General features: G+C 44.9%; 2 protein-coding genes across 5 annotated transcripts in view; both read right to left on the bottom strand.

The window, feature by feature from the left end:
- Window positions 1-19,886, bottom strand: part of dab2ipb (DAB2 interacting protein b) — a 516,250-nt gene extending 496,364 nt beyond the window's left edge. For 3 of the 4 annotated variants that reach the window (XM_034193052.1, XM_034193047.1, XM_034193048.1), the window contains exon 1: window positions 596-727. In XM_034193052.1, coding sequence (XP_034048943.1) covers window positions 596-638 — 43 coding nt within the window. In that variant the 5' untranslated portion in view covers window positions 639-727. Of the gene's footprint in view, window positions 1-595; window positions 728-19,864 lie in introns of those variants that run through there. The other variant, XM_034193050.1, reaches the window with a different exon arrangement.
- si:dkeyp-72a4.1 (uncharacterized protein LOC100148058 homolog) overlaps window positions 19,870-22,591 on the bottom strand; it is a 49,762-nt gene continuing 47,040 nt past the window's right edge. Inside the window, exon 4 of the mRNA XM_034192980.1 lies at window positions 19,870-19,970. Coding sequence (XP_034048871.1) covers window positions 19,870-19,970 — 101 coding nt within the window. The remainder of the gene's footprint in view (window positions 19,971-22,591) is intronic.

A 22,591-nucleotide genomic window follows, 5' to 3' on the forward strand; every position in this document is an offset into this window, starting at 1 on the left:
AGCTACAGTTCAGTCCAGATCCCCCTGGATTTAGTTGTGTACATAACTCTCTTTTCCCCTCCTCTGTCTCCCACTTTCATTCTTTTGTGTCGTTCTGTGCCTCTCGCCCAAACACCCACTCCAACCGCTCCACAGACTGCATGAATTTGCACCGCCGTCACACATCTCGCCGCTTTTTGAACACAAATGGAACACCCACGAGCCCTCACATATATGCCACAGTTAATTATTCTGTGCAAAAGAGCAAGACGAGCAAAGTGTGCAGCAAAACAGCCCTGAGACAAAACAAATCCCACAGACTCATCACTGCAGGAATACTCGCGCACAATACCAACTTTCTCAAAGTCAGAAACTGTCATGGCGTAGAATGCATTTGCTATTGATTTCATCACGTTGCCATGTCGCACCCATCACCTCTTGACCTCCTGCCCAATAGAATGGACTGAAGTCCTATTCATGTGAACACAGAGGGCCTAGTCAACAGCTTTAGAGCCAACTGGAGAGGCTAGAGTTAGTTAAAAGGAAAGCCATGTGAGCATGCAAACTTTTTTCTATACCGTCATCCTCTCCTTGTCATGCTTCAGATCTCACTCACCATAATTCGCCTCAAGCTGGGGGCTACTGTCACGCTCCATCATGGATTCACACGGTGATGATTACGAGGATCAACACTCCCATATCATCATATAAAGTTCCCTCTGTAACTCAACTGTGGACTGTGCTGCTACAGCTGGATGTTTTTTTTTAGACGTCCTCCGCAGTCAGAGCTGCCGGCTCTGGTCAGGCTGCTGCAGCCTGCCAGCTCGCCTCAACCTTCTGCCGCTGTGTTACATCTGCCTGACTGAGTCCTCTCTGGAGAGAGAGAGAGAGAGAGAGAGAGAGAGCGAGAGAGAGAGAGGGTACAGAACAGGAGGGAGGAGAGAGTTTCCACGCAGTGGTGGAACAGTAGGACAGCATGGGTGGAGGGTGTTGTGGCGGTGTTGAGGCGGAATATTTCCACTTTGATCAGTTTTATCCTCTCAGCATTGTTTTCTCTCATCACAAAGAGACATTGGCTGCACTGAATATGACAGCAACAGAGAGGAATTTAGGAAAAGTTAACCTTCAAATTAACTGTCTCAACCATCCAAGGACCTTCATAAGGGAATCAGTAAAAACTACAATTATGTCTATTTATATTTGACAGTGATAAAATTTGTATTATGCTCTTGCTACACTAGAGGCCAAATGAGGATGAACGCCGGCCGAATGAAAATTTGACCCACGTTCGAGAGGTGTTAAGGTGCATTCATGGCTACCGTGTTGGGGAAAGTGTAGTGACACGGACCCACAACAGGGGGCGCAAATGAACGGCCAATAGATGAGCCAAAAGGTAACAATTTAATGTTGTGAATGTGCACAACGAATATACAGACAATCTCAGAATCTGATAGCAGTCAATACACAAAGGTGACGTGTGGGCAGGCTCAAGAATAGAAGACGTCTGTCCTGAGAAGAGCCGGAACCACACGATTTCCGCCGCCACCGAACCTGGTGAATACTGGAGCCGCCAAATCCCGAATTCCCAGGCGATCACCGTCCCCGACTGTCGGATCTGGTACTGCTGGTGAGGAGCACAAGCAGTGAGATGTGGGTGTGTGCACACCCAGTAACAAAAACAGTCAGAAGGTGGAAAGTCACCTCCACCTCTAATCACACACTCGTGCAGCTCCTGTTAACCACTTATCTGGTTGGGGTGTGAAGCGAAGCCGTCGCTGATCACACCAAAACGCCAATCCCACAGTTAAGGCAACACCCACAGGAAAACGGCTGCAAAGAAGTTCAGACTATAAAGTCAGTGTTAAGTTCAGATACAGCAGAGAATTTACCTTCACAGGTAGATGATATCTCGGCAATGAGGTGGAGATGACGTCCGGGTTTTATGCAGTAGTACGATGAGGTGTAGATGGGTGACAGCTGTCATGAGATAATGAGTGACAGCTGTCACCCCCGGTTGTATCCGTGGCGGCAGCGCCCTCTCGTGCCTGAAGCCCGCACTTCAGGCAGGGCGCCCTCTGGTGGTGGGCCAGCAGTACCTCCTCTTCTGGCGGCCCACACAACAGGACCCCCCCCCTCAACGGGCACCTCCTGGCGCCCGACCAGGCTTATCCAGGTGACGGCGGTAGAAATCGGCCAGGAGGGCCGGATCCAGGATGAAGCTCCTCTTCACACAGGAGCGTTCTTCGGGTCCATACCCCTCCCAGTTCACCAAATACTGGAACCCCTGGTCCATTCGACGGACGTCCAGGAGCCGGCGCACTGTCCAAGCCGGCTCCCCGTCAATGATCCGGGCAGGAGGTGGCGCCGGACTGGGAGCACAGAGGGGTGAGGTGTGGTGTGGTTTCAATCTGGACACATGGAAAACCGGATGGATCCACAGTGAAGCCGGGAGTTGGAGCTTCACTGCGGCAGGGCTGAGGATCTTGAGGATTTTAAATGGTCCAATGCACCTGTCCTTCAACTTAGGTGAGTCCGCTTGGAGGGGGATGTCCTTCGTTGATAACCACACCTTCTGCCCGGGCTGGTATGCAGGGGCCGGGGACCGCCGGCGGTCTGCATGGGCCTTAGCCCTCGTCCGGGCCTTTAACAAGGCAGAACGGGCAGTGCGCCACACCCGATGGCACCTCCGCAGGTGGGCCTGGACCGAGGGCACACCGACCTCTCCCTCCACCACGGGAAACAATGGGGGCTGGTACCCCAGACACACCTCAAATGGGGAGAGGCCGGTGGCAGAAGACACCTGGCTGTTATGTGCATACTCGATCCAGGCCAGATGGTTACTCCAGGCTGTCGGGTGCGCGGATGTCACACAGCGGAGGGTCTGTTCCAACTCTTGGTTGGCCTGTTCTGCCTGTCCATTTGTCTGTGGGTGGTACCCGGACGAGACGCTCACAGTGGCCCCCAGTTCTCTGCAGAAACTCCTCCAGACTTGAGAGGAAAACTGGGGACTACATTAGTTGGTATCCCATGCAGACGGACGACGTGGTGGACCAGGAGGTCTGCTGTCTCCTGGGCCATTGGGAGCTTCGGGAGAGCCTTGGAGAATCGGTCCACTATCGTGAGGATGGTGGTGTTGCCCTGGGACGGCGGGAGGCCCGTGGCGAAATCCAGGCCGATATGGGACCAGGGGCGATGAGGCACAGGAAGCGGCTGGAGAAGGCCTTGGGACCTCTTGTGGTCTGCCTTGCCCCTGGCACAGGTGGTGCAGGCCTGGATATACTCCCGGACGTCGGCCTCCATAGACGCCCACCAGAAGCGCTGCCGGACAACTGCCACGGTCCTCCGCACCCCTAGATGACAGGAGAGCTTGGAACCGTCCAATACTGCAGCTCTGGCCTCTGGTGGGACGTACAGTCGGTTCTTCGGCCCAGTTCCGGGATCCGTGCTCCGTGCCAGGGCCTCCCGGACGGTCTTCTCCACGTCCCAGGAGAGGGTGGCCACGATAGTGGACTCCGGAATGATGGGCACCGGTGGATCCGACAGCTCAGTTTTGACTTCGTCTTCGTGTACCCAGGACAAGGCATCCGATCTCTGGTTCTTGGTCCCGGGGCGATAGGTGATCCGGAAGTCAAAACGTCCGAAGAACAGTGACCAGCGGGCTTGCCTGGGGTTCAGCCGCCTGGCGGTCCTGATATACTCCAGGTTCCGATGGTCAGTGAAAACCATGAACGGCACAGACGCTCCCTCCAACAGGTGTCTCCACTCCTCAAGAGCCTCTTTCACCACAAGGAGTTCCCGATTGCCGACGTCATAGTTCCGTTCAGCGGGGGTCAACCTGCGGGAAAAGTAGGCACACGGGTGAAGAACCTTATCGGTTTCTCCGCTCTGGGATAGCACGGCTCCTATCCCTGAGTCAGAGGCGTCCACTTCAACCACAAACTGGCGGCTAGGGTCGGGCTGCACCAGAACTGGTGCAGACGAGAACCGGCGTTTCAACTCCTTGAACGCGGCTTCGCACCGATCCGACCAGGTGAAGGGGACTTTTGGAGAGGTCAGGGCTGTCAGGGGGCTAACTACCTGACTGTAGCCCTTAATGAACCTCCTGTAGAAATTTGCAAAGCCGAGGAACTGTTGCAGCTTCCTGCGGCTTGTTGGTTGGGGCCAATCTCTCACCGCCGCAACCTTGGCCGGATCAGGGGCGACGGAGTTGGAGGAGATGATGAACCCCAGGAAGGACAAAGAGGTGCGGTGAAACTCACACTTCTCGCCCTTCACAAACAGCCGGTTCTCCAACAACCGCTGCAGGACCTGACGTACATGCTGGACATGAGTCTCAGGGTCCGGGGAAAAGATGAGTATGTCATCCAGATATACGAAGACAGGAAGTGCCGCAAGACGTCGTTTACCAATGCTTGGAACGTCGCGGGGGCGTTAGTGAGGCCGAACGGCATGACCAGGTACTCAAAATGACCTAATGGGGTGTTAAATGCCGTCTTCCATTCGTCTCCCTTCCGGATCCGAACCAGGTGATACGCATTCCTAAGGTCCAGTTTGGTGAAAATTTGGGCTCCATGCAGGGGCGTGAACACTGAATCCAACAGGGGTAAAGGGTATCGATTACGAACCATTATGTCGTTCAGCCCCCTGTAATCAATGCATGGACAGAGTCCGCCATCTTTCTTGCCCACAAAAAAGAAACCTGCACCCATCGGGGAGGTGGAGTTCCGGATCAGCCCGGCAGCTAATGAGTCCCGGATGTAGGTCTCCATTGATTCGCGCTCAGAACGTGAGAGGTTGTACAGCCTGCTGGACGGGTACTCAGCGCCCGGGACCAAATCAATGGCACAATCGTACGGACGGTGCGGGGGAAGGGTGAGCGCCAGATCCTTGCTGAAGACGTCAGCAAGGTCGTGGTACTCAACCGGCACCGCCGTCAGATTGGGAGGGACTTTAACCTCCTCATTACCATTTACACCGGGAGGAACCGAGGATCCTAACCACTTCCGGTGGCAGGTTTCGCTCCACTGAGTCACAACCCCAGACGGCCAATCAATCCGGGGATTGTGTTTAATCATCCATGGGAAGCCCAAAATCACGCGGGAGGTAGAAGGAGTTACAAAAAACTCAATCTCCTCCCGGTGATTCCCAGACACTACCAGGGTTACAGGTAGTGTCTTGTGTGTGATAAAAGGGAGAAGAGTGCCATCTAGTGCTTGCACCTTCACTGGCGAAGAAAGCGCCACCAGAGGGAGCCCTATCTCCCTTGCCCATCTGCTATCCAGCAGATTCCCTTCTGACCCTGTGTCCACCAGTGCTGGGGCTTGAAGGGTTAAATCCCCGCTCAGGATTTTAACTGGGAGTCATGTTGACAGATGTGTATGACCCACGTGAATGTTTTGACCCCCCCTCAGCCCAGTCACTAAGGGCGGGCGTTTGTGTTTTGACCGTTTGAGGCAGTCTCTCTGCTGATGCTCACTCGAGCCGCAGACAAAACACTCCCCGCGGACCAGCCTCCTCTGTCTGAATGTGGCCCTGCTCGTGTCCCTAGCACCGTCAGCAGGGGGAGCTGTAGCCACACGGAGCGCTGTGGCTGTGGAGCGTGGGGAAGACGGCTCTCTTTCGGACCCGGGAGGAAGAGGGATGGCTTGTGCCTGACCACGCCCTTCACCTCGCTCCCGTCGGCGTTCTTCTAACCAATTGTCCAATCGTATAACCAAATCGATAAGCTCAGCCAAATCCCGCGGTTCCTCCTTAGCCACCAGGTGCTCCTTCAGGACCGACGACAGTCCGTTTATGAAGGCGGCGCGGAGCGCAGTCATATTCCATCCGGATCTCGCAGCCGTGATGCGGAAGTTGACTGCATATTCGACTGCGCTACGGCGCCCCTGTCTCATTGACAGCAGCACGGTAGACGCGGTTTCGCCTCTGTTAGGGTGATCAAAAACAGTTCTGAGCTCCCTCACAAACCCAGTATAAGAGGTGAGGAGCCGTGAACTCTGTTCCCAAAGCGCTGTAGCCCAAGCGCGTGCCTTGCCTCGAAGCAAATTAATCACGTAAGCCACCTTGCTGGCGTCAGACGCGTACATCACAGGACGTTGTGCAAAGACGAGCGAACACTGCATAAGAAAGTCCGCGCACGTCTCCACACAACCTCCGTACGGCTCTGGGGGGCTTATGTATGCTTCAGGGGATGGTGGGGGGGGGGGGTCGTTGAATGACCAGTGGAATGTCTGTATTCGGCACCGGGTCGGCAGGAGGAGGAGATGCAGCAGCGCCCTGAGCGCGCGCTTCCACCTGCGCGGTGAGAGCCTCCATCCTGTGATTAAGGATGACGTTTTGCTCGGTTATCAGGTCCATCCGAGCGGTAAAGGCGGTGAGGATGTGCTGCAACACACCAATCACGCCTCCAGTCGACGCCTGCGCACCCTGCTCTTCCATTGGCTGTCCAACAGATGGTTGACGCCCCTCGGGAACCATGACGTTGTCCATACCGGACAGCATTCTGTGCACAGTCCAAACAGTCGGGCACAGTCATGCAGCCATCCTGAATGCTTTGAACATGAGCAAAACAAAGCACAGCTGAAGTGGAAAAATAAACAGCAGTTGAAGTGCCGTTTGACCGCAGTCTGACTGCATTTGAAACAATTGGAAAGAGGTATAAAACTCATTCCTCCCTATATCAGTGAACCTCCTGAACTCAAACCAAAGAGCAGGTTGTTGATATGTTATTGTGATTGTATTGTATTGTCTGGGTCTGTCTTGTCATGTCTGTATTTGGTTAGTGTATTTTATGTGGCTGCCTGTGTGTCCAAGACAAATTTCCACTTAGGGACAAATAAAAGAATCTTGAATCTTGAATCTTGAAAGTGAGAAAATGGCATTCTTGAAATTCTGATCATGTTTAGGGGGACGTTCAGCATATTTTCCCCACATCAAGCCCTGGCTGAATGTCACCAATGTGCCTAAATGCACCATGAGTGCACCGTAAGTGCTGCTGGAATATATTCTGCTGAACCGCAATCGGGCCATAATCACAGAGCTGACCCAAAAGGCGAAGCTCTCAATCTACTTGTTGGGAAAGTGTAATGATACGGACCCAAAAATACAACACTTTACTGCTGTGAAATGTGCACCACGAAATACAGACAAATGCAGAATTTGGATTACAGTCAAAAGTACAAAGGTGACGTGTGGGCAGGCTCAAGAATAGGAGACGTTCATCCAGAGAAGAGCCAGATCCCACACGATTTCCACTGCCACCAAACTGGAGGATACTGGAGCCGCCAAGTCCTGAGTCCCCAGGTGGCCACCGTCTCCGGCTGTCGGATCTGGTACTGCTGGCAGGAAACAAAAACAGAAAACAAGGTGAGCGTGTTTGACACTCAGTAACTCCTCGTACCAGTTCAGTTCAGGCAGGTGGGAAATACACCTCCACCTCCGCAAATATGAACACAGTCTTTTATAGAACCTGAACAGTCACTTGTCTCACTGATCATGAAGGGTGCAATCCGTCACCCTGCCGTCACCGACCAGCTCAGCCTCCAGCTGACGCAAGTAACCAGGTACTCCTGTAACAGACAGACAAACAGTTGAAGTGCGATACGGCACAGATACGGCTGAGGATTATTACCTCTAATGGTAGGCGATATCTCGGCAGCAGGGTGGAGATGTCGTCCGGCTCTTGTAGGGTGAGTGATGACGTGGTGATTGGTGACAGCTGTCATAGTTGATGAGTGACAGCTGTCACTCCCGGCTGTTCCCGCGAGGTGGCATCGCCCTCTTGTGCCCAAAGCCCGCACTTCAGGCAGGGCGCCCTCTGGTGGTGGGCCAGCAGTACCTCCTCTTCAGCGGCCCACACAACACTACTGTCAAGCTTCATTCCTACTCTCACCTATGGTCATGAGTGTTGGGTCATGACTGAAAGAACTAGATCGCAGGTACAAGCGGACAAAATGGGCTTCTTCAGGAGGGTGGCTGGTGTCTCCCTTAGAGATAGGGTGAGACGTTTGGTCATCCGTGGAGAGCTCGGAGTAGAGTCGCTGCTCCTTCCCATTGAAAGGAGCCAGCTGAGGTGGTTCGGGCACCTGGTAAGGATGCCTCCTGGGTGCCTCCCAAGGGAGGTGTTCCAGGCACGTCCATCTGGGAGGAGACCCCGGGGAATACCCTGGACTATGTGGAGAGATTATATTTCCACACTGGCCTGGGAACGTCTCGGGATCCTCCAGTCAGAGGTGGTCAATGTGGCACGGGAAAGGGAAGTCTGGGGTCCCCTGCTGGAGCTGTTGCCCCTGCAACCCAAACCCGGAAAAGCGGTTGAAGATGAGTGATGAGTGAGTGAGTGGTATCCAAGGATATTCTGAAGAGATCTCATACCAAAGACACCAGATAATCACTGTCTGAGGTGATTATGGTAAACATTCAAGTCTCACAACTAAATCGTCATATATAAAGCAAAACACACCAGAACCCTAAAATGAATCTTCATTGTCCTACAATGCAACCAGCATTGCCAAACATCTCCATCCACCAACCTTGTGACTCAAGCTGTAAGGCAGAGCACTAAGAGACATGAGTATCACTGCTGAGAAAAGGGAATGTTTCTCCAGGTTTGACACTTTCACCACATGTCTGTACATAGTGAAATCTGATGGACAAGTCCAGGAAGTCAATAAAGCCTGCCTGATCTTAGTCTCGATCAAAGACAATCACAATCCCAGACATTCCGACTCCTTGCTCAGCTTCTCAAGTGCAACAACCACGGAATCTAAGGTTTTATTATTTATTGATCATTGATTATTGATAACAGCTATAATTTCTATTTTTATTTTTCAAAAAATACATTCACCTCAGTAGTATTAAGCTTAATTGTTCCTGTGCTGAGTCTCTGCGTCTATCAATAAAACCCTCTACACACAGGCAGCCACTAACAATTCAGTGAGATGATGAGATAAGAGCTCTCTGATATGCTTTGGAGTTCCACTCATCTAGGGTTGATTCATTGTTCCGCTAATTTGAATCTGTGTCACACAAGGACAAGAGCAGGTCCAACCCATAGATGAATTATTTGGTAAACCATATTCCACATTTCTTTTACTGTTCATGATGTCGTGCATAATTTAAAAACTACAGGTAGGAATGTAATACCAGTGAAGAGGCATTCTCATTCAATGAGAAATGTATTAACAGCTCTTTTAGAGAAATGTGAAGATGGCAGACATTTTTGTTTTTGGAATTATTATGTCAGTGAACATCAATGCAAATAGGTATTTTAAATAGATCATATTTGGAGTGTTTCCCATTGACTATCGTGATTGTGACAGCCCGCTATAGTTTAATTTCCCCACTGCAGTTTCAAAATAAGATGAAAATAATTCACAACTCTCATATAAACATAAAAGTTCTCAAATATTTTGCTTCGGTAAAGGGTCTCTCACTCAGACAGCCATGGGAGTGGAGATGAAAGAGGATGCACTGGGTCTTAGAGAACAAGTGAAATGAATAAACCACGCTCTCAAACTAAAAGACAACATTCAAATAAAGAGAGGGACTAACATTCATACTACTGGGAATTCCACTTGTATGCATTTTGTGGGACAGCCAGAATGGCAATTAGGTAGAAGACTAGGTTAAAGTAAGGCATACATTTCAGGCATTTTAAATGATCATGTATCATCAATTTATTTACATTTTGTGAGGAAAATGTGTATAAATTTAGCTCTTTCTTGACATTTTTGTCTGTTCAATTGTGACAGGAAGCAATTTACTATAGAGTTCTTTGTACCTCATTACATTAATTAGCCTCTACGCGCTGACGGGTGTTTGCATTATAAATAAATAATGTGCCATTTAAATTCATTTTGCTTCTTCAATTTTGTTCAATTTTCAATTTAAATTAATTGTATAGTGCCAAATCACAACACAGATTCAACCACCTGCCTCCACTCTACACAGAACTAGCAGTGCCTATTTTGTCTATCTCGTGTTTTGCTAGGATATCCAACAATTTCTTGAATGCTTACAGTGCCTCACAGAACAGCCTGATCAACCAAATCTAATATTTTGCAAAACTCAACATACAGCAGGCTGCTATTGCCGATATTAATGCTTGCATTCAATAAGCACAGTACTGGGATGTAGTTAAGGGTTGACTTCTTGGATGTACATCCAGGCTACTCTGTTCGCTAAGCAGAAACTAGTTGGGATTTGAGACCAGACAAAGCTACTGCCATTTAGCAAAAGCTCGATGGCAATGGCTTTGCAAAATCATAGACAGCTACATAGTTGATGTTAAAGTGACCTTCGTACATTTAGACTAGTAATATCTGTGTATTTGCTATGCCTTGTGTTGTTGCACTTCACTGATGTTTAGTTGTGTCTGCAAAGTTGCAGAGCCACTATTTTTTGGTCGTAACTTAGGTAAGCCCATTTCAACAACGGGTTAGTCACTAGCTAGTCCTCTCAAGATGATGTTAAAACATTTGCCCTACGGCACGCTTGGACATTGCACAAAAAAATCAGTGCTGTTGTATCACTTGCTGTCTAACTTTGCTAACTAGCATAGTACCCAAGTTTACATCACTTTCTGTCAGGGAAAACCAAGTTTTGTAAGCTTTATTTAGTTGACTAGCTGTTCTTTGTTCCTTTAGCATCCTCTATGCTATAGCCAGGTGTTAGCAGCATATCATTGCTGGTTCAGGTTATGTTAGTTAATATGCTGCACTTCTGAGTTGTGTTTGCCTGTGTTTGGTTGTTGCTTCATTGTTCACCTTCTGACATCTTTGCCGCTTACAAATGTACTGTATTTATGATAGCAGTGTAAAACTCAATTGTACTTTTGCATACAGCTTCACGAATCAGCTTCTGCAACAGAGCAGAACAGAGGAATACATTAAAAAGAAATTATAGAGTCCAGTTTCTAACTTGCCTCTCTTGCAAACGTCAGCATAGATTGCATGCTTTGAACAATATATGCCAACAGCGCTGTGGCTTGTCAGGAAAGATGACTTTAAGCTTGCTTTCAGCTTGTTTTCATCTTGGAATATAATACGAGCCATGGAATTAATATACATGCTGTTGGATTAAACTGCACAGTGTTTGGTACCTTCCAGGAGTAAGTGAGGTCATACCGGACTCTTCCATTGTAAATGGGGAGACCCACAGAATGAACTCGGTGGTGAAGACAAGGGAATATATCTAAAAATGATTCTAACATGACAAGTATGATCAAATGAAGTAGTAATGTGTTAAAATTAAGAGTTGATTACAAGATGTATTTTACAAATAAGTGAAATGAATGATTATATGAGTTGTTTTTCATAAAGAGTGCAGAGTCAGAGAAAAAGAGGAAGTGAAGAAGATGTCGCAAGTAGGGCAAGAAAAGCTGATGTTAAACAACTGATCAAATGATTAAGATGTTGGTAAAAATGAAATGAATAATAAGGAATGAGAATGTTTGTATATGATCATATGAATTGTTTTTATGTGAAAGAGAGTTGTAATGAAATGATTGAATATGATTGATGTGATTTTGAAGAAATGATTTAAAAGAACGAATTCTCAGAAAAGCTAAAGTGTTAACAGAAAAGAGGAACTTGAGAAATAAGTTACTGGTAGGGGCTGCAGAGATTTCCAGTAAAGCAGAAGGAGAAGGGAGGAGGTTTTGAGTCAACAGCGTCCCCATGGTAACCCAGATCATCTGAGGACGACTGGAGTCAAGAACATATATAACTTGTTGAAACACCAGGAAATGGGGTTATTCTTCCAGGGAGAGGTGCTGTTGCCACTACTCCCCTGCTACGAGGAGATCACAAGACTTGACCATCTTGTGAGCATCAATTGGAATCATGGAGTGAGAGGATTGGAGCCATAAAAGATCATTTGAGAGAGATTTCAACTCCCACTCAGGCCGTCCAGTCACGGAGTAGCAGAACAATGGAGGATAATCACTGGCCTTAAGTCTGAGTGGGGAATGTTCAACGATTTCTCTCTCAAGGAATATCACAGCATACCAGAATGGATTAGATCAACTTTTGGTTGATTGAAGATGGAATAAATTCTTATGTGGATTAACTTCCTGAAGGATTACAATGTCACACAAGGATCGTGGTCAGCCAACGACTAATAGCTGATGAAGAGGAAATCAAGTTCATTGAGCTGGGGACCTTAACCTCGAAAGCCTTCCTCCCTCACTCCTAGGAAAATTTGTTGAGAAATCAATCCAGTCCAGGTCAAAGTAAGATCAGTCAGAATTATTGAATTAAAAACAAAAATCTCTGCTATTCTAATTATACTTGAATTACTGTTGTGAAATTATCACCATATAACCTATTTTGATTATGTTATCGGCACTTGCAAAACCTGCAATAAAATTCCAAGCATGCAGTTAAAGTGTTAAGGCTCGGACATTGGATTATTGATGCTTCTTAAGGTGTAAAAGTTAAGTTTATTGGGTGTACAACATCAAAAGGCTCTAAAAGGTTAGTCTGTTTTTTTAATGAAAATAACACATCCTGGGGACTCGCTGTACGAGTCACTAAATTTAAAATCTAGCAACATTCCAAGAGCCCTGATCCATAAGAGGAGAGCTGCCGTTAACGGGCGTGGCCAGTTCATATCCTGGTTCCTGAGAAGGCTATTCGACCGGGGTGCAAGATCAGCTTCAGCGGGGTGGATGTCCGGATGGAGGCAGTGAGCAGCTAGACGAATCTCCTCGCCACCAGCTTGAACAGCCTTTGTGCAGCCCTGTCGGGTAATACCCGTGGAGACACGAAGGTCGGACCCCAGAGACGGAGAGCCGGTTTTACACAAACATGCTCATCGGAGGGTGAGCGTGTGCCGTGTATCTAAAAAGCGGGATCTGACAGGCTGTACCCTGGAATATAAGGCTTTATTAGGTATATTGCCTGGATGGGGCTTCACTGACAACAGACCACATATTGTATGTAAGAAGTGTTTGAGAAAATCTTTGCAACAATTCCCCCATACAAACTGGGATAGGAGCATCTGCAAAAAACTTCAGTTCTTAGTACAAGGCATTACTGAAATCCCTGTAGGAAAAAAACAACTATGTAAGACTTTCAGCATGATAACACAATTCTGCCAAGTCCAGAACTTATACAACCCTTATGCAGTCTTAGGGAGCGAGGGCAACAACTGAATGTTTGAATGACAAGCTGCACAAAACCACACATACAGTACACTGTACGCAACAGATAATTCTGCTGCAGTAACACTATGCATTTTACCTAAGTTATGCCAAAATGTGCTACAACACAGTAAGTAGAAGCAGGTGTGACACAGGCCCCAAGCCCTGCTAGGTCAGTGCTTATCCCCAAATACTGTAGCCCGAAGTGTATAAAAATCTATAACTCCCTGAGAATGGGACATCAGTCAATCACGGGTTACTTTGCCAGCAAAATAGAGAAGACGTCCTATAAGGCTCTGAGGCTCTTTCGTTCTGGATTACTTTGTCTGAAGTAGATGAGAGTCTGCGACTTCACCTGGGCAGAACGCTAGTTTGACACAGGTTACTTCTCCAGCATTAACAGGTGAGTGAACAGTGAATGCAAATGAAAGTCTTGCCCGAGGACCCAGACAGTTAAGCTAGAGCACACACTTGGACTCCAACCCTGGTCTATATCTTGGTAAAAAAGTTCCTGTCCAACAAACCTTCGACTCATCTGCTGTGCAATCGGACCGGGAGTGACATGTTTAGCCGCATGTTCTCCTTGAATTGCTGGCTGTCTGAGTGGTGTCCAAAAAATGAGGTGGGCTTCATAGATAATTGGCAAAGCTTCTGGGGAAAACCTGGTCTTGTTAGGAGAGACGGCATCCATCCCACTTTGGATGGAGCAGCTCTCATTTCTAGAAATCTGGCCAATTTTCTTAAATCCTCCAAACCATGACTATCCAGGGTTGGGACCAGGAAGCAGAGTTGTAGTCTTACACACCGCTCTGCAGCTTCTCTCCTCCTGCCATCCCCTCATTACCCCATCCCCGTAGAGACGGTGCCTGCTCCCAGACTACCAATAACCAGCAAAAATCTATTTAAGCATAAAAATTCAAAAAGAAAAAATAATATAGCACCTTCAACTGCACCACAGACTAAAACAGTTAAATGTGGTCTATTAAACATTAGGTCTCTCTCTTCTAAGTCCCTGTTGGTAAATGATATAATAATTGATCAACATATTGATTTATTCTGCCTAACAGAAACCTGGTTACAGCAGGATGAATATGTTAGTTTAAATGAGTCAACACCCCCGAGTCACACTAACTGTCAGAATGCTCGTAGCACGGGCCGGGGTGGACGATTAGCAGCAATCTTCCATTCCAGCTTATTAATTAATCCAAAACCCAGACAGAGCTTTAATTCATTTGAAAGCTTGTCTCTTAGTCTTGTCCATCCAAATTGGAAGTCCCAAAAACCAGTTTTATTTGTTATTATCTATCGTCCACCTGGTCGTTACTGTGAGTTTCTCTGTGAATTTTCAGACCTTTTGTCTGACTTAGTGCTTAGCTCAGATAAGATAATTATAGTGGGCGATTTTAACATCTATCCATGAAGCCAGAGGACACACACCAATTAGCTAAACTGCAGGATTGTCTTACAGACATAAAGACATGGATGACCTCTAATTTCCTGCTTTTAAACTCAGATAAAACTGAAGTTATTGTACTTGGCCCCACAAATCTTAGAAACATGGTGTCTAACCAGATCCTTACTCTGGATGGCATTACCCTGACCTCTAGTAATACTGTGAGAAATCTTGGAGTCATTTTTGATCAGGATATGTCATTCAAAGCGCATATTAAACAAATATGTAGGACTGCTTTTTTGCATTTACGCAATATCTCTAAAATCAGAAAGGTCTTGTCTCAGAGTGATGCTGAAAAACTAATTCATGCATTTATTTCCTCTAGGCTGGACTATTGTAATTCATTATTATCAGGTTGTCCTAAAAGTTCCCTAAAAAGCCTTCAGTTAATTCAAAATGCTGCAGCTAGAGTAGTGACGGGGACTAGAAGGAGAGAGCATATCTCACCCATATTGGCCTCTCTTCATTGGCTTCCTGTTAATTCTAGAATAGAATTTAAAATTCTTCTTCTTACTTATAAGGTTTTGAATAATCAGGTCCCATCTTATCTTAGGGACCTCGTAGTACCATATCACCCCAATAGAGCGCTTCGCTCTCAGACTGCAGGCTTACTTGTAGTTCCTAGGGTTTGTAAGAGTAGAATGGGAGGCAGAGCCTTCAGCTTTCAGGCTCCTCTCCTGTGGAACCAGCTCCCAATTCAGATCAGGGAGACAGACACCCTCTCTACTTTTAAGATTAGGCTTAAAACTTTCCTTTTTGCTAAAGCTTATAGTTAGGGCTGGATCAGGTGACCCTGAACCATCCCTTAGTTATGCTGCTATAGACGTAGACTGCTGGGGGGTTCCCATGATGCACTGTTTCTTTCTCTTTTTGCTCTGTATGCACCACTCTGCATTTAATCATTAGTGATCGATCTCTGCTCCCCTCCACAGCATGTCTTTTTCCTGGTTCTCTCCCTCAGCCCCAACCAGTCCCAGCAGAAGACTGCCCCTCCCTGAGCCTGGTTCTGCTGGAGGTTTCTTCCTGTTAAAAGGGAGTTTTTCCTTCCCACTGTAGCCAAGTGCTTGCTCACAGGGGTCGTTTTGACCGTTGGGGTTTTACATAATTATTGTATGGCCTTGCCTTACAATATAAAGCGCCTTGGGGCAACTGTTTGTTGTGATTTGGCGCTATATAAAAAAATTGATTGATTGATTGTGCTACAGTGTTTATCCCCGGATTCTGTAGTGTGTAGCAGATGACAGTCTATGACTCCCCCTGGATGGAATGCCAGTCTGTTGCAGTCTGTTGTTTAAATGAGTCAACACCCCCGAGTCACACTAACTGCCAGAACGCTCGTAGCACAGGCCGAGGTGGATGATTAGCAGCAGTCTTCCATTCCAGCTTATTAATTAATCAAAAACTCAGACAGAGCTTTAATTCATTTGAAAGCTTGACTCTTAGTCTTGTCCATCCAAATTGGAAGTCCCAAAAACCAGTTTTATTTGTTATTATCTATCGTCCACCTGGTCGTTACTGTGAGTTTCTCTGTGAATTTTCAGACCTTTTGTCTGACTTAGTGTTTAGCTCAGATAAGATAATTATAGTGGGCAATTTTAACATCCACACAGATGCTGAGAATGACAGCCTCAACACTGCATTTAATCTATTATTAGACTCAATTGGCTTTGCTCAAAATGTAAATGATTCCACCCACCACTTTAATCATATCTTAGATCTTGTTCTGACTTATGGTATGGAAATTGAAGACTTAACAGTATTCCCTGAAAACTCCCTTCTGTCTGATCATTTCTTAATAACATTTACATTTACTCTGATGGACTACCCAGCGGTGGGGAATAAGTTTCATTACACTAGAAGTCTTTCAGAAAGCACTGTAACTAGGTTTAAGGATATGATTCCTTCTTTATGTTCTCTAATGCCATATACCAACACAGTGCAGAGTAGCTACCTAAACTTTGTAAGTGAGATAGAGTATCTCGTCAATAGTTTTACATCCTCATTGAAGACAACTTTGGATGCTGTAGCTCCTCTGAAAAAGAGAGCTTTAAATCAGAAGTGCCTGACTCCGTGGTATAACTCACAAACTCGCAGCTTAAAGCAGATAACCCGTAAGTTGGAGAGGAAATGGCATCTCACTAATTTAGAAGATCTTCACTTAGCCTGGAAAAAGAGTCTGTTGCTCTATAAAAAAAAGCCCTCCGTAAAGCTAGGACATATTACTACTCATCACTAATTGAAGAAAATAAGAACAACCCCAGGTTTCTTTTCAGCACTGTAGCCAGGCTGACAAAGAGTCAGAGCTCTATTGAGCCGAGTATTCCTTTAACTTTAACTAGTAATGACTTCATGACTTTCTTTGCTAATAAAATTTTAACTATTAGAGAAAAAAATTACTCATAACCATCCCAAAGACGTATCGTTATCTTTGGCTGCTTTCAGTGATGCCAGTATTTGGTTAGACTCTTTCTCTCCGATTGTTCTGTCTGAGTTATTTTCATTAGTTACTTCCTCCAAACCATCAACATGTCTATTAGACCCCATTCCTACCAGGCTGCTCAAGGAAGCTTAATTAATTAATGCTTCGATCTTACATATGATCAATCTTTATTAGTTGGCTATGTACCACAGGCTTTTAAGGTGGCAGTAATTAAACCATTACTTAAAAAGCCATCACTTGACCCAGCTATCTTAGCTAATTAGAGGCCAATCTCCAACCTTCCTTTTCTCTCAAAAATTCTTGAAAGGGTAGTTGTAAAACAGCTAACTGATCATCTGCAGAGGAATGGTCTATTTGAAGAGTTTCAGTCAGGTTTTAGAATTCATCATAGTACAGAAACAGCATTAGTGAAGGTTACAAATGAACTTCTTATGGCCTCAGACAGTGGACTCATCTCTGTGCTTGTTCTGTTAGACCTCAGTGCTGCTTTGATACTGTTGACCATAAAATTTATTACAGAGATTAGAGCATGCCATAGGTATTAAAGGCACTGCGCTGCGGTGGTTTGAATCATATTTATCTAATGGATTACAATTTGTTCATGTAAATGGGGAATCTTCTTCACAGACTAAGGTTAATTATGAAGTTCCACAAGGTTCTGTGCTAGGACCAATTTTATTCATTTTATACATGTTTCCCTTAGGCAGTATTATTAGACGGCATTGCTTAAATTTTCATTGTTACGCAGATGATACTCAGCTTTATCTATCCATGAAGCCAGAGGATACACACCAATTAGCTAAACTGCAGGATTGTCTTACAGACATAAAGACATGGATGACCTCTAATTTCCTGCTTTTAAACTCAGATAAAACTGAAGTTATTGTACTTGGCTCCACAAATCTTAGAAACATGGTGTCTAACCAGATCCTTACTCTGGATGGCATTACCCTGACCTCTAGTAATACTGTGAGAAATCTTGGAGTCATTTTTGATCAGGATATGTCATTCAATGCGCATATTAAACAAATATGTAGGACTACTTTTTGCATTTGCGCAATATCTCTAAAATCAGAAAGGTCTTGTGTCAGAGTGATGCTGAAAAACTAATTCATGCATTTATTTCCTCTACGCTGGACTATTGTAATTCATTATTATCAGGTTGTCCTAAAAGTTCCCTGAAAAGCCTTCAGTTAATTCAAAATGCTGCAGCTAGAGTGCTGACGGGGACTAGAAGGAGAGAGCATATCTCACCCATATAGACCTCTCTTCACTGGCTTCCTGTTAATTCTAGAATAGAATTTAAAATTCTTCTTCTTACTTATAAGGTTTTGAATAATCAGGTCCCATCTTATCTTAGGGACCTCATAGTACCATATCACCCCAATAGAGCGCTTCGCTCTCAGACTGCAGGCTTACTTGTAGTTCCTAGGATTTGTAAGGTTTTTAAGAGTAGAATGGGAGGCAGAGCCTTCAGCTTTCAGGCTCCTCTCCTGTGGAACCAGCTCCCAATTCGGATCAGGGAGACAGACACCCTCTCTACTTTAAGATTAGGCTTAAAACTTTCCTTTTTGCTAAAGCTTACAGTTAGGGCTGGATCAGGTGATCCTGAGCCATCCCTTAGTTATGCTGCTATAGACTTAGACTGCTGGGGGGTTCCCATGATGCACTGAGTGCTTCTTTCTCTTTTTACTCTGTATGCACCACTCTACATTTAATCATTAGTGATTGATCTCTGCTCTCTTCCACAGCATGTCTTTTTCCTGGTTCTCTCCCTCAGCCCCAACCAGTCCCATCAGAAGACTGCCCCTCCCTGAGCCTGGTTCTGCTGGAGGTTTCTTCCTGTTAAAAGGGAGTTTTTCCTTCCCACTATTGCCAAGTGCTTGCTCACAGGGGGTCGTTTTGATCGTTGGGGTTTTTCTGTAATTATTGTATGGCCTTGCCTTACAATATAAAGCGCCTTGGGGCAACTGTTTGTTGTGATTTGGCGCTATATAAATAAAATTGATTTGATTTGATTTGATTTGCAGGTTACTTCCCCTGCCTTGACCAGTATCCATTTATAGCAGGATGGACTGGGACAATGGAAATGTAGTGTATTGTCCAAGGAACCCAGACAAGTACCCTGAGGCACACACCTGAAATGACCCCCATTCTATATACTGGTTTTGCAACTCTTGCCCCACAGAGCCACTTGCTTTGCTGTATCTCAATACACTATGAATTCATTAGATACACCATTTACTACATTTTGAGCTGAAATTTAAAATACACAAGGGCTACTTTAGGTTTCATGACAGTGCACAGAATATAAATGATTACACTTAGTGTCATAACAAAAAACTTAATCCTGCGGTGCCCAATACTGGCTTAAAAAGATAAAAATAAAAATATGCCACACAGATATGTTAAACCTGCAGGTAAAACATTATTAAATTTTTGATGCAATTGACAAAAAGAAATATTGTCAGTCCCAAGTCATATTATGAAGCAGTAATGTCTCCATCTGGTGGAAAAGAGAGAAATTATCCCTGCAAACTGTGAAATGTTCAGAAAGGCATGAGAGCAAAGCATGCTGCGTGTGCATGTGCATGAACATTTGCTTTAGTTAAAGAAAAATAAGTGTACTTCTCAAGACATGTTGCACAAAAGAAAACAAGAAACTGCTTGACTTCAATTAAAACGTTCAAAAAAGCTAGTCTTGCCAGAAGATGAATTGTGCAAAAGAACTACATATATCGCCATGTTAACTGTTTCATGCATTTAAATTAAATTCAATGTTTGAAGAAATGAGTTAAAGTGCAGAGGGGTTCTTTTGACTGCAGGATTTTGTCCTGTGGGGACTCACTGCTCTTAGTGGACAGCTGGCTGTGAAAATCTGTAAACTGCGTCTCCACTGGGACACTGATGGTGCGCCGCAAAGATGGACCTTTTCCCGAAGCTGAGCGCCTCTCCTGCAAAAAACAAGGACATTGATGTGTAAAGCGAGGATTTTAAAAAAGACATTTCACACATCGACAGATAAATTCAAGACAAGAAAGTACAATCAACTAGGTCAAGAAGCACATCATGAGATTTTAAAAATAAAGAAGCGTAGAGCAAATGCATGGCTTCTTATCACGTTGTTGTGTGTTATTCCTCGTTGCCGTACTGGTCCGAGTAGTCTTGATAAATGATTATGAAACAACACGAGCATTAGCAGCACATCAGTCTATGTCAGTCTTTATCTTTCCTTAGCTTGCATACCAAAAGCTTTGAGATTAAATACACAAAGAAGAAACGAGGCAGCGGAGAGCAAAAGAGAAATGGCCCAATGCCCTCAAACAGGAGTGATAATGGCTTATCGAACATCCTCACAACCGCTCAAGTCGATGCAGCACGCTGTCTGTTTGCTTGTTTCTGTCTCTCCTTTTTGTCTGTTATCGCTTTGCGTCTCTCTCTTTGACCCTCTGTAATTGTGTTGGCTTTGCGACAACTCTACGGGTAATGCTTCTGTAGACAAAGTGAGATCGTCTGAACTATACAGTGATCCACAGATACACCTTCTGCCTGTAGATTTCACGGTTTCTACCCAGTTGGTACGCTCCTATTTCATCCACAGAAATTACCCTTTTCGCACAAAAACTGACATTTGTCAAATTCACACTGAGTCTACATCTAATGTATCTTCCTAGCTCAAACCATAAAAGTACACAAAATGGGAACAAGAGCAATCTGATTTCTGATGTCCACCAATCCGGATCTGCATCACCTCCAAAATTTAGTGGAGTCTTCCATGGCCTAATATCCAATTGTGGTGCAAATTTGGTGAGAATCTGTGAAGTAGTTTTGACGTAATCCTTCAAAGCCTATATAAAGGAATTTCTTGAACCAGAATCCGAATCCGGATTCCAGATCACCTCCAAAATTTAGTGAAGTCTTCCATGCCTTAATGTCTATCTGTGGTGCAAATTTGGTGAGAATCTGTGAAGTAGTTTTGAAATAATCCTTCAATGCCTATATAAAGGGATTTCTTGAACCAGAATCCGGATCTGGATTCCGGCTCACATCCAAAATTCAGTGGAGTCTTCCATGGCCTAATATCCATTTGTGGTGCAAATTTGGTGAGAATCTGTGAAGTAGTTTTGACGTAATCCTTCAATGCCTATATAAAGGGATTTCTTGAACCAGAAACCGGATCTGGATTCCGGCTCACATCCAAAATTCAGTGGAGGTCTTCCATGGCCTAATATCCATTTGTGGTGCAAATTTGGTGAGAATCTGTGAAGTAGTTTTGACGTAATCCTTCAACACGTATATAAAGTGAAATCTTGATCCAGAATCCGGATCGGGATCACCTCCAAACCCAGGAACCTCCTGTTTTGGAAACAAGCACAGTCGAAACATTGGCAGACTAGTTACTTGTAACACGGTGCTTTACTCTGTACTGTTACTACAAACTTCTCGGACGTCAATCGTCAACTTGCTGTTAAAATTTTAAAACAGAAAAAAAAAAACACTACTCACACATTCCAAATTAGGTACAGATTACTTGTTTACAATCATATTAACCCCTATGTGGTGTTTGAGTCTGTGGGACCTGTTTTTATATATTTTCAGAATAAAAAATTAGATGATTATTTATTTGGGATGAAGTAAACATCTGTTGAGTATGTAACATAAATTTTAATGAAATGCCATTTTTCTTGCAAATCTAATTGGTAATCGTGTCAGATTTCAGGCCATTAATATCGGGGGTAACGGTGGCAAAATATTCGATAAAGAATTACCGTTTAGTTACCATTCACATTTGATGGATTTTCACGTTTGATGGATTACTTCATGCCCTGACTACTGTTGGAGCGACACTGCCTCACACACTGTAAGCCTCGCCGACCGAAATATAAACAGAAATATAAATCATGCAAACGATGGAATTGAATTAGAATGGAAATAACCCCTTGGTGTCTGACGATTTGTGGACGTTCATGCTGTTACACGGTTGCAAATATCTGTTTTACTGGCTCCCAAAAATGATACCCAAAAATGCAGTGGATCCACGAGACCCACAAACACTGGCTGAATAACAAAAATATGAACACCGCACAAAGGTTAATGACAAACTAGGACAGTACTTCCATATTGATAGTTGGTAGGACAGTACTTCCATATTGGTAAGGTTAGACGTTGTTGTGATTTGGCGCTATATAAATGAAAATAAATTGAAATTGAAAGCTTACTGGGACATTCATGTTTCAGGCCAGACACCCTTCTGCAGTGTGTAATGACAATTTCATAATAAAGATATATAGGTTAAGTGTAGAATGCCCCAATGAGCACAACAAACACATACCAACAGGGGGAGCCATATCCTTTCAGACGAAGAATCACTTAATATAGGCTATTGAGGCATGACACATGAAAGAAAACATATTCAGTGATTTATAAATGTTCATGCTTCCATATCTGTCATGTCTAAAGAAAATCGGCTATAAAAGTTATGATTTATACTCACAATAATCCTTATATTTAATTTGTCTGAATATTTATGGCTTATGAAAGTGAAGGGACTCTGCAGATATATGGGTGATTCTTA

This window comes from Thalassophryne amazonica, chromosome 17 (genome assembly GCF_902500255.1).
Source record: "Thalassophryne amazonica chromosome 17, fThaAma1.1, whole genome shotgun sequence".
Classification (NCBI taxonomy): domain Eukaryota; kingdom Metazoa; phylum Chordata; class Actinopteri; order Batrachoidiformes; family Batrachoididae; genus Thalassophryne; species Thalassophryne amazonica.